Raw genomic sequence first — 12560 nt, forward strand, 5'->3', positions numbered from 1 at the left:
AAGGAAATGCTAGTTGTGAGAAAACAGTTCTCCATAAAAACCAGTAACAACTCCTAGATAAGCTAGTAGTATTCATCCTTAACATTACTAGGCAAAGAGGGTAAATAATGATGTTCAGGATGCTCTACATAAAATTTATATGTAAAATGCATATGTATATAGAATAAAATATTTTAACATTTTATTATATATAATATTGTATATTCATATTGTGTATTTTAAGTATTATTACTTTAATATTTATTATAATATGTATCATATAATAGATGCCAAGAGCAGCCAGGCAAATAAGCAAAATTATCAAACAATTTTAAATACACTTTTCTTTAAAGTGTATTGCATATTTTGAGCTGTGGTTTTACAATATACTATTCTGAGAGGATATTCTGCTGCAGGAACTATGCACTGTGGATGTGCCTGAAGCTTTTTGCCCTACAAGTAAACACAGGCTGGTCAACAGGATACTGACAGACAGAAACACACACTTGTTAACTGAGAGCATACTTGGGGAGCAAAAGGCTTTGGATAAACTCTAGAAAAACTGAATTGGAGCTGGAGCATTATGGTAGTAACGGCAAGTATTAGGAGTATTCGACACCAGAAAGCATGCAGAGGCTTCCTCATCCTGTAACAGACACCGGGATCACCTTGATTACATCTGGAAGAAATTCAGTCCTCATTCTCAGGACACAGAGATAGCCATCTCAATTATTGAGACATCAAGGATTAAATTAAGGAAAGATTCCAATACTACATGACAATCTGCAAGAATTGCAGATAAGTGATTCATAAAAGTATTCTACAATCATTAAATAAGATTTTAAGTATCTTAAAATTATTAGAAATAATGAAAAAGATACTTGATTAGAAATAGGTAGGTATGATTTTCTTTTTAGTTTTTGTAAGAGGACCATAAGAAACTGTACAGTTTAGGTGGAAATGAAAGTTTGATTTTATTTTTTTCCTAGGGAATTCATGCCATCAGCACATATGGCTTCATTTAATGACATTCAGCTATAATGATTCTGTATAATTACTGGCCTACATAATACAATTCTCCTGGGATGCTATGAGAAATCTGCACAATCATCAGGAAGGACTTTGGAAATGAGGGTGGAGAAGAAAAATAAAACCCAGCCAGAAGCTCTGCTGTAAAAGTTAATCACTATAATTTACATTTTGCCACCAATTCTCAGGTACAAGTTCTTTTATGCACCATCAAATGATCCGAACACTAATTATCGCTCCTGTCTTCTACAGACACAAACACTCTAATTTGTGGTTATTTTCTTTTCTTTTTGTCACTGAGTTCTTTTTAGGGCCAAATTCATTTTCTTCTTGCTCAGAAACTCGACTCTAAAGGCATCACAGTCATTCTGGCATCCACGGGCAAAAGGTAAAAAAGTGAGAAGCAACAAAGGATTACAATTTAGAAACTGATAGAGAAACACACCAATTAAGCTGTTCGTTTCTCATGAAAAGAAGCCTGTTCAGAATCATCCTTTAGTCTCCCCTCCTTCATCTCCTTGAAGCAGGCAGCTGTGGTTACATTTTGGAAGTGCCGGTTTAATAAGCCTCCAGCTCCAAGCTGTTGTGCCTCCACAGAAAGAGCTATGGGAGAGTCGGGAGCAAACACCTGGACCTAGGGTTTCCTCAGGTCAGCAGCGCTGCTGCTCAGCGTGAAACCACCAACTGAGGATGCCATGAGAAACAAAATGAAAGCTTTTTAGCCCATACTGTGCCTTCACTTTATTGTGAGGCACTAAACACATGTTCTAGTCTTCAAAACTAAGAAATAATAAAGAAGGAACAAAAGTCAGTCTGTTTTTGCTCCACCAAAGTAAATGACATGGGTGCAAGGGTTGCAGTATTGAGAAATACTGCAAGTATCATGCCCCGTGTGTTCTACAAATTGCTACTTCTCCTCTTTTCAAAGAGCTGCATTTTCAATACCTGATTTTTAAACAAAACTTGAAAAACTCTGGAAATTTCAGTAACAGCTCAAAAAAAAACCCATGCAGAGAATCATTTCAGTATCATCAGAGAAACATCACATAAATTAATCCAAAGCAACCAGACAAAATACCATTTTTGGAGACACGATGCTATCACATATAATAAGTAGCGCAACAACACAAGTATGAGAATCTCACATTTAATGCTACCGCTAGTTACATTCAGACAAGTACCACAGGGCACGTAGTAAATTCTAATGAATGTTAAAAAAACGACATATAATTCATATAAATATGCTTGTCTTTAAAAGGTATATAACTGTACATAACCACCATATATAGATTGTTACCTTCAAGAAAGGGGCATATGCTAACATTGCCCAAAAATCTAAGTAAATCCCTCTGCTTAGTGTTTTCTACAGACTTACTGAAGTCCTTCATGCATGCATAGCTACTAGAAACACCAAGTCTCAAAGACTTGGGTGGGATTTATACCTATGAGCTTTAGTATCAAAAATGGCCAACCAAGAGAGGTAGAAAACCAGAGCGGGACCACCGTTAATAGATTATCTAGTCAAAATTACCATGATGAAGTACATCGAGATCATTCACTACATTACAGTCTCTATGACAACCCCCTATTTGCAGCTACTGTATGAGGAGCTGTTAAACTGATAAACATCTAGCCTTGCATAAATGTAGCTTTGTTCAAAACAATTAGCAAAAATTGCTTCAGACTTCCAGTCTGTAGGTATTATAGCTGCACACTCAGAACAGAGGCACCTTAAGAATAAAAATGCAATAGTCAGGCTCCACAAGGCCAACAAATTAAGATGGTCACATATCTTTCATGGAAGAGCCGTGTTTTTTTCTTGTTGCTAGTGTGACACAGTATGAGTATTTTTTAAAGAGCACACTGAATACTTCTCGGCAAATGGGTTAGGAAAACGGTCTAAAATATTTTCTGTCTCTAGCAGCTCTGATTAACTTGTAAAGTGGGTATCTTCCATCTGAGGTGTTCAAGCACATTATACATGTACTTGATATTGCCAATTTTACAAGTGGCAAAACTGAGGGAGAGAGGGAAGGTGACTGTAATGTGTCATACCGACAAGTCTGCAGCAGAACGAGATTAAAATCTACATGCTAGCACTTCCAAGCAACTTGCTCTCAGTATTGATCATACTGACCGCAAGCAGGCTTCTAAACAAAGAGACGGGGGAAAAAAATGCAAAACATCTGAAATGTGTATTTGCAAGACTAAAAAAGAAACCCATATTAAACTGTTCATCAATAAAATGGACTCATCTCCTTTCTGATGCACATAGGAACTGCAGTTGTTGCAAGATATTCCTTATGAACACATCAGACACGTCTGTATTGCATTAGTCCAGTAGCAGCAGTATGGAATATGCTCTCAAAGACATTCTTTACTGTTACCAGCAGTAGCAGATGCAAAGACTAAAGATGGTCTTAATTTTCAAGCATTCTGCACAGTGAGATCTTTCAAAACACTGGTTAACATAAGTAGAACCCTCTCTCTTCCAACATCCACTTCTCACTTTTGACAGGTTAGAGAGTGAGAAAGGGAAAATGTGTGGAGGGGTCAATCTCTTAAGAGGTGAAAATTACCTTGTATGTGAGACAGCATCACTAAGACTGTAAGCACTGTTCTCTCTTGTTAGAGGATTGGAAGCTGGTTGACTCTTGCTGTGAATATCCAGGCTCAGTGAAGACTCAGTCTTTCGGTCCATGTGGCTCTCTTTTTCTAATGTCCTGTCTGCAATGGAGACCACTTCACTGGAGCTATGCCACAGTGGTGCCACTTTCTCCTTTGTTAGCCCTGTACGGGGAGATGTTGCTGCTCCCAGGGAGGCAGTGCTGCCATGGCTAGGTCCGTAGGAAGTGGTATCTATGCCGCTATCAGCTGAAGTCCCTTGAAGGTAGTTGTAGCTGTTCAGCTCTGATTCAGTGCGCTCTCCACTGTCATACCACTTCTCATCGCTGTGAGCACTGGAGGCATTGCTGGAGAGAGTATTGCTGCTGGAATGGCTGGAGTAGTGGCTGTCAGACTACAGAAGAAACAACAATCCAAAAAAACCCACAGTTGTAGGTTTATTTCAGAATTATGGCAATAAGGAGGAGGAGGAAATAAACGATTACAAAAGTCACCACTGCACAATAGAAGCTCTTTTACCTTGAGGTATTGGATAGATACAATAAGGGGATTAAAAGCCAGAACTGACAAAAAACAGGAGGAATATTAAGCAAGTCGATCTGGACTCCTAGTTAACTCCAATTAAAGTTACTGCTCTTCATTAGGAACTGCATCACTCCCCACCATCCGTCTGTCCACATAATAAAGATTTACTTTAACAATGACTAAATGAGAAGAACGCAAGCATTAATAATTCCAATGCTGCACTTTGCACGCAAGCTAATGAGTTATGTATTACATCATTATAAACTCAAATACATCTCATGGAAAACAGGTCAATCTAACTATAAAAACTAGTGTGTGCTCCTAAGAATATGAGGACAGGTGTGTTGTTATTGGTTTTTCTTTGGTGGTGTGTTTGTTTTTTTTTTAATAATAAAGATGTGTTGTTATGAATTAACCTAAAAGCAACACTGCCAAATCTACTGAAAGAAGAAGGCTGGTAAGCAGGAGTGAATAACAAGAATCAATAAAAGACTTTCTCACATCTAAATAAATGCAATTAAAAAACCACAAGTGATACAGATATTGGGTAGTTTAAAGCTTAAAGGCTGTTTTTTTGGGGTTTTTTTTGTTTGTTTTGTTTTTATTCCAGTGTCATAAATAATTTTAAAGACATTTTAAATTTATGAACATTACTGCATTTATCTATCTCTCGGTATCTATCTCTCTGTATATAAATCAGGAAGTGTCAGTCTCCAAAAAGGTGTGAATATCTAACTCTGCGGAGACAGAAAAGACAGAATTTATCATTTACACCTTAAACATGAATAAAACAAGAACGATTTTTTTTCAGCAGGATTCCAGCAGACCTTTCAGACCAAGTCTTCCAACAGTGTGCAAGGAAAAAAAGCAATAGTTATACTAAATGAGGAAAATAGAGAAAATACAAAACCAAAAGCAAGATCACTGTTCTCTGTTTTAAAGAAGCAGCTTTCTGAGTATTGCATTATAAAATATATTAGTAAACTGTGTCTCACATGTGAGGCCTAGGAATAGCTTTGTAAACTCCCACAAATCCTCTACTTATCACAAGATTAAAAAAAAGAAGTTGCTGTTCAATTAGCAACAAATCTTTATTAACTAATAAACATTTCGGTAGGCAGTGCTTAGCTTCTGCAGGATTCAGGAAACAACAGGTCTGGGTCTACTGCTTTCTCCACGTTCTAGTAGCGAACAGGGATTGAAGATTTTTTTCTTTCTCTTTTTAACTGACACCCTAAATATAACTTTGAACAACACTTTTGGTATCAAGAGTTTGTGGAGCAAAAGCAAAATACTAGATCGTTCCTTTTTTAGGATAACTTACATGACCCTGCTTATTCGGAGACAAGTGAACCACAGGATCCTGTCTCATCAGTCTTCCACTGGGGCTTTCTCTGAAGGATGGCAGCACTTTTGATACTGCTGGGAGATGGCATGTTGGTTCTGCAATACAGCACACAACAATGTACTGAAGAGCATATGCAGTGCAACAAACTTAAGAAAATACATAACCTAATTTTACACTGCAACTTCTCCAATACTACCAAGTCAAAACCTTTGGATATCTTAGTACGAAATTCACTGCAAATAAACAAACACATTGTGACAAAACACAGGTGAGTAAGTGAGGGCCCATTCCTGCCTGGCGTAAATCAGTAAGACTTCACAAAAAACAGCAGCCACCATCCTGGCTTTTGTTAGAACAACCTGAGTGGTAACATCCCCAGATTGTCCAACAGCACCATATCGGAGCACTAAAACAGCGGAATATTCATTTTCACAGTGTATTGACTTTGTATCTAAGCACATTGTATATAAGCACATTGTCAGTGGACAAGAGATTAAAAAAAACTAAGGTAGACGTTTCCTTAAACTGTATTCTACGCAAGGCAGGACAATAACAAAGGTCTACAGTGATCACTTAAATGAACATGTTTCCTCCAGTACAACTACTATACATATTTCTTGTCAAAGTTAAGGTGAGTTAAATAAATGTTGTCTATTTGAAGAGAGAGAAAAAATCTGTTGAAATCACAATAGTCCCTAAAAAATTGCAGGCTGTGAATGCGGAAGCTGTATAGACGTACAAAAGAAATACTTACTGAACTAAACCTGACAAAACTGGATGGAATTCAAATCACTCATCTTACATGGAGACTCACAGGAGTGCTCTTTGCAAATTAAACTTACATTTTCCCAGGAGGTAACTATAGAGGTCTAGAGGGTGTTGACACAGCCCGTCTCAGAGCCCAAGGTCAGTATTTTTAAAAGAATCTCTCAGTTGTGACTTTTTACATGTACCTTCTCTCCTGTAGTTATGCAATATTCTGCACTTCTAAAATGCTGCTTTTAAGTAGAATATGCATTTATGAACATCAAGTACTTAACAATACCCATGGTAATTAGCAGTGCGTTCCCTAACACAGCTACTGTTTGTTCATCTTGATCTGCAGCATTACTAGCTTTTGCAAAAACAAATGAAAAAGTTTTTTTTTTAAATATATTAAATAAAAAAAAAAAATCAAACTTGATTCTCCCTGGCAAGTGGTAGCAAGCAGTGCTGGGGCACAAAGAACAAAGGTCTTCTGTAGCTAAGAATAGGCCAGGAAGGAGTGAGTGTGTGGATGTGTTGCATCTAATGCCTTACTTACTTTGAGACAGATTATCCCAATCAGAAATGTGCTTATTGTCATAGAACTGAACTTCCACCTAGATTCACCAGACTGGCAATAAAGTCTCCAGTCAGAGATGCAGCTTCCAACTGCAACTCTATGAATGCAGGACAATACACAAGAGATAAAATACAGGGATTATATCTCAGCATGCATTTCCAGCCTTTGCCAAATGCTGAAGCCATCTCTTTACCACCCAACTTTTCCTGTTCTTTTCGGCCTTACTTATTTTGCTAACATCATGACATCTGACATTGTAGAACAGAACTTGCTGGCAGCTCCACTCAGTGCCAGGACCAACACCAACACCCAACTGCGGTCTGCAAAAGTAATGCTGAGCAAAAGATCAGTTTCACATGTGTCGTTACCATCACACAGTAACAAAACATACAAAATTAAAAACTGTTCTGTCAAAATGAGAACTGCAGATGAGTATAATCACAGCTTTTTAGCAAGAAGTATGGGGGAAGTTGTAAGGGAGGGACTGACAGATGGCTTCAGTAACAAGGCATGGCTCACTGAGGTTGTGAAGCTATGTGAACAAAGTGCACCTCCACAACTCGAGGCTGGTGTTTGCCTCAAACTCCTGCTGATCTCATTGAACCTTACTGTGTTCAACATTAGTCCATTTATAAAGAACAAAAGCTGTGATGCAGTAAAATGATGATCTATATGTGCAATAGAAAAAGTATGGAATTGTTTAATCTATGGTAACAAAGTTAGAAAAAAAACAATCTAGCAATCTTGACCATAGTCATCATGTTGGATCAATGGTGTTTGTAGACAGGACGTTTCCACTGGTGTCAATCTCACTAGTGTCCACTCAAGTCAAGCCATAGCTGTAGCAAAAGGTCTATGTGCAAAAACTTCAAATGAAGACTTAAAGCAAATTCTCAGTACCCAGCTGTTTTATGTAGTTAATATGTTCCCTCAGCTGACAGCTTAATTGCCAAATGCAATGAAAATGTAAACACTGGTGGAAGGCCATTACCAAGCTATAGATTTACTTCAATATTTAAACTTTAATTGCATTTTTTCCATTTTGTACATATAGCTTCAATGACAAACAATCAATTTGCATTTATATAGCACCGTTTGAAAGGGAGCATCATAAACACTTTAGACAAACTAAGCAAAAATTAAACTAAGCCAAGCCACTCGGGAGAGAAGGTAAGGTCAAACAAGTCCTCAACAGCAAGACAAATTAATAAATGCGTCTACTCAACCACTTCTAAAAGAACAGAGTGTTTCAGGCTAAGAGCATTAAGGTAGATTTAGTCCCACAATCAAATGAAGAACTGAAATCAGTTCTTCCTCAGGTGATGCTTGTAGGTCTCAAGGAAACAGACTGCAGAAGCTAGCACATGCTCCAGACTTAATTATTCATCTCGATGAACAAGGTTAACTTTCAAAGACGCTGAAAACACAGTGCTTAAGAGGGTTATCCCTCTGCATAGAGAGGTATTGCCAAAGTCACCTTGTGGTTAGCACTTATTCATTGTAAAGAATTAATTACCTACCCATCTGGTCAGCGATACTATCCTCACTTCTTTGCCAGCTGGGTGTGGATTTGCCGCTACCACCCGTATCTGATTGCGTGTTCTGCCTGTCAATGGAAGCAGGGGATCTACGGCTAATTCCAAACCTGTTGTAACACCCCAAAAAACAAAGCAGATAATGATTTTAAATACAAATAAATCTCACATAAGGGGAAAAGAGCACTTTTAAGAAGCTAGTGTCAAACGACAGGGCAGACCAATGCATAACACAACTGCTTGAGGGATTTATAATGCTTTTCCATTTAATTTTTGCATCAGCTCTCAGGACCCACTTAGCACCTTTAATGCGTAAAATTACAGTACACATTAATTTATTGAGCATCTTTGATCAAGAACATTTGGTTACAGTGCATACAATTAAAGAAAAACAGACCAAAACATCCAGAAATAAAATTATTAGTTTTCATTTACATAGATATTTACATGGAAAGGTGACCAGACCATTACATGGTTACAGAAAATTGACAACAATGAGTAAAACTTAAAAGTTTGGATAAAAGCGACATAAAGAAATGAGGTGTGTTTATTGGAAGAGATACCAAGAATGGATGCTTTTAACTGGGAAAGCACTGCCTTGAACTAGTTAAAGTGAGCATCAGAAAGTTTGCTGGGACAATCCAATGGTATCTCAGCCACTTTCCTGGGTTCTAAGCAAAAGACTAGTAAGGTCACACCTAAGTGATGCAGACATGTATGCAAACAACAGATTCATTTGGGACAATATTACACCACCAAATATTTTAAAAAAGCATTTATAAAGTTGACTGTATTGGTTGTGGATTGCCAAAACTTGGGGGTTATAAATTCTGTAAATTAACTTATTTGATAATAAAATTTGAGTGGACTGTTGTGTAAACTATATACAGCTATAGGAAAGCAGCGAGACATGTATACCTGTCGCTGTAGAAGAAAGTATACAGAGCAAAAGGAAAACTGTTTGGTGGACTTTGTAAACCCTGCTAGATTTGTCAGATGGATTTCGGAAAGCTCAATAAAGATACAGTAAACTCAAGGTGAAAAATCTAATCACAAAGGAGACACACAGCACCTCTGTGCCATACTGAACTCTACATGCCTTACATGCCTAAAAGCCTGTAAGAATTAAATCTATAATTCTGTATTACATATAAATCACTTATAAATCTATAGGAATTATAGCTGGGTTCAGAATTAGCAGATCGATCATTAAGCATTTATCAAGGATAATGCATTTCTGAGGTTTACTTTTGGTGTTGGGTTTGTTGGTTAGTTGTTTGTCTTTGGTTTTGGGGTGTTTTTTTTCTTTCTTTTTTTTTTTTTTCCAAACAGACATATCCTGAAGGAAAAAAAAAAAAAAAAATCCCAAACTCTACATGCACAGAGTAACACCCAAAAGAATTGCAACAAGCTGATAAATTCTCTATATATCAAGGAGTTTCTCTAGCTCCAAGTGTCTAACATAACAGAAAAATAAAATATTGAAACTGTGTTTTGCACTCACTGCACTAGCTACAGACTGCCCCACATGAGCTCTAATGTAAGAGAGACATCTGCCCAACTGTCAGAACAAGCTCAATGCGGTTATCCCATTTGAAAGTTCATGTACTTGTTAACTCAAATGAACCCACCAAAGATACATCATATGACTCAAACCAACAAAATCCCACTCCCATTTTTAAAGACAAGCAGCTGGAACATGCCTGTACATGCAGCACAGCTCCAAAATGTCATATTTTGAAATCTGAGTCTTCTTAATTTTACCCAAACATGACCTTACTTCCTTTTTGTTCAACACTCCTTGGTATAGCCAACATACGGTTTGATGAATGAAAAAAGTGAAGAAAGCCTGGATATATCTGTCTTCTGAATATACACAACTGAAACTGAAATTGCGTGAAGTGAGTAATGTTTCTCCTTTTTTATTCACACAGACTAGCTAGGATTTCACTTAATCAAATACCTAAATTAAACATGATGAATTCAATACCAATTCAATAGACACATAAAAAGTCTAAACACAACATTTCAAAAGTTGATTGATTCTTTAAAGACTGATCTGAGGTAATTTTCAAACTTTTAAGACTTGTAAAGTATTTTGGGAAAAATATCTTTTAATATTAAAATAAGCTGAATTTGGTATCAAAAAGAAAAAGCCAAAACCTCAAGAAAACCTGGTGTGATGAAGTCGCACTGCATCATTATTTTACTTTCTATATGTTGTCCTCTTACCTAAACCCTGTAACATTCATATGTATAGAAGCAGTCAATTTTGCATTTGGCATATTTTATGATGTGAGATTTTTTTCAAGATTAGAGATATACAAACCCACCATGTTTCTGTTTTTATTGCATTAAAATCACTGCTCTACTAATTGAGCAGCAAGAAACGTCTTTCGATTGCCTTTTTACATGAAGTGAGTGTATTTAAAAGCATGAACAATAAATGCAGGCGGTGCTATATTCTATGCTGCTTAAATATATAGCACATTAGGGTATGTAGGAATGAACTCAAAAGAATTCGAAGGAGAAATCAATCTGGATTAAGAGAGCAGTGAAATTGTTCAAATATACTTTCGATATATATATGTCATAAGAAACTCATTATTTCTGTATTTTTGGATTTCATTTTTACATTTTACAATCATTTATTACGTGTATGTACCTTCAGGTAAACACAGGATAAGCATATGAAACAGATACATCAAGACCAAGCTGGATATTCTTGAAGGCAGTGAAGTGTTTGCCTATACTCAAGTCAGAACATAGACCAATAATTTGGAAGATGCAGCAGTTACTGCTGTTACTGATGTCTGACAGAGGCTGGACTCACACCCATGCTTCCAGTCATTTAGGTTTCACAAACTTTCCAAATCTGTCACATCATGCAACAAGAAAGAAATCTATACACAAATTACGCAGTTGAGATTTCCAGAACTGGGAAATCTCAGGAACTGGCAGACCCAGAGCACAGGGAAGCCTTGCTTCAGGAAGATTACCTTCAAGACATGGTGCCCCCCCCTTGGGCACTAATCCAACCCGTCCTTCTCTCCAACACCTTAGCAATTGAATGCTACAATACCTCCCCCCAATTTTAACAACACATACGGCGTAATCACTGACCAGCTCTACCTGGTGCATTGAACATCACTACAGAGCTGCCCTGAATCTGGTGTCTCAGATGAATCTCGACAGAAGATGCACATGGAACTGCAGTGATTTTTAGTAAAGTGACAGACGTTACTTTGCTTATTGCAGCAAGAGAAAGTTTCCTTCTTCTATTTAGCCTGGTAGAAAATGTTTGGAAAGTCCTGAGTAGATACAATTCATGTGTACAAGGACAGTATAGGAGGCAAAGTGCTTGTCCTATAAGAATATAACATAATAGTCAAATAATTGGTGTTTAATAAGTGATTTTTTCTTTTTTTTTTAAAAAGCATCCAATAAGGAGCATGCAAAAATTAATTTATTAATTACTTCTTATAATTATTCATTTAAACAGTGCTTCCTTGCATCTAATTAAAACTCCAAAACAAAAAAGACTGTATACACAAGGTTTCTAGGACACATCTCTTTGCTGAACTTGCAAAATGTTCAAAGAATGCTGTAGTGAACATACGTGTATAATTAACTTAAAAGATGGAAAAGGGTTGGGATGGGTGCTGGTGTGCTCTGAGGCCAATTCAAAACAAAAACCCCAGCATGTCTGAAAATCTCTTCCTACTCAGGCAGTTATGGCTGTGATGGTCTAAGGACATATGGCAGCAAAATCTTTCTTGTAGATCAAATGACGTAGTTGGAAAAGAGCAGACAAGATACTGCGAGTGCAAGCTGCTCTTCAAAATTCAAAGAAACATGTAAGTAGTGCTGCTGGCATCAATGAGCCAGGAAGTATGCAGTGTATAAAGCAGTTAAGTGCTTTTTCCAGCTGCAGAGCTCTGGACACGCTTCTATTTGCTTTCATTACAGCACAGTTTAATGGGTTTAGAGCAAGTCTCCTCATGTCAGTAGGACTTAAGCACGAACTTATATAATGACCTGAAGAGGCCTGAGATTCTCACAAATAAAAGCCTTCATGAAGGTATGCAGCAGAGAAGGGATGGCCTCTTCAGGAAACCTCAAACTGAGCTGCAAGGAGAAGGGCAGGGAGGACAAATCTTCAGTACTCTAGAGCAAGAAGCAGCACTTCTTCAAA

At 37.3% G+C, this 12560-nt stretch overlaps 1 protein-coding gene across 1 annotated transcript in view; it reads right to left on the minus strand.

Annotated features, from left to right (window-relative positions):
• Positions 1 to 12560, minus strand: part of SIPA1L1 (signal induced proliferation associated 1 like 1) — a 77455-nt gene that overhangs the window by 15888 nt on the left and 49007 nt on the right. The window contains exons 11-13 of the mRNA XM_009978920.2: positions 8351 to 8475; positions 5483 to 5601; positions 3588 to 4027 (exon numbers count right to left, since the gene is read on the minus strand). Of these exons, the coding sequence (XP_009977222.1) occupies positions 3588 to 4027; positions 5483 to 5601; positions 8351 to 8475 (684 nt within the window). The remainder of the gene's footprint in view (positions 1 to 3587; positions 4028 to 5482; positions 5602 to 8350; positions 8476 to 12560) is intronic.

Source organism: Tauraco erythrolophus, chromosome 6 (assembly GCF_009769465.1).
Source record: "Tauraco erythrolophus isolate bTauEry1 chromosome 6, bTauEry1.pri, whole genome shotgun sequence".
Classification (NCBI taxonomy): Eukaryota; Metazoa; Chordata; class Aves; order Musophagiformes; family Musophagidae; genus Tauraco; species Tauraco erythrolophus.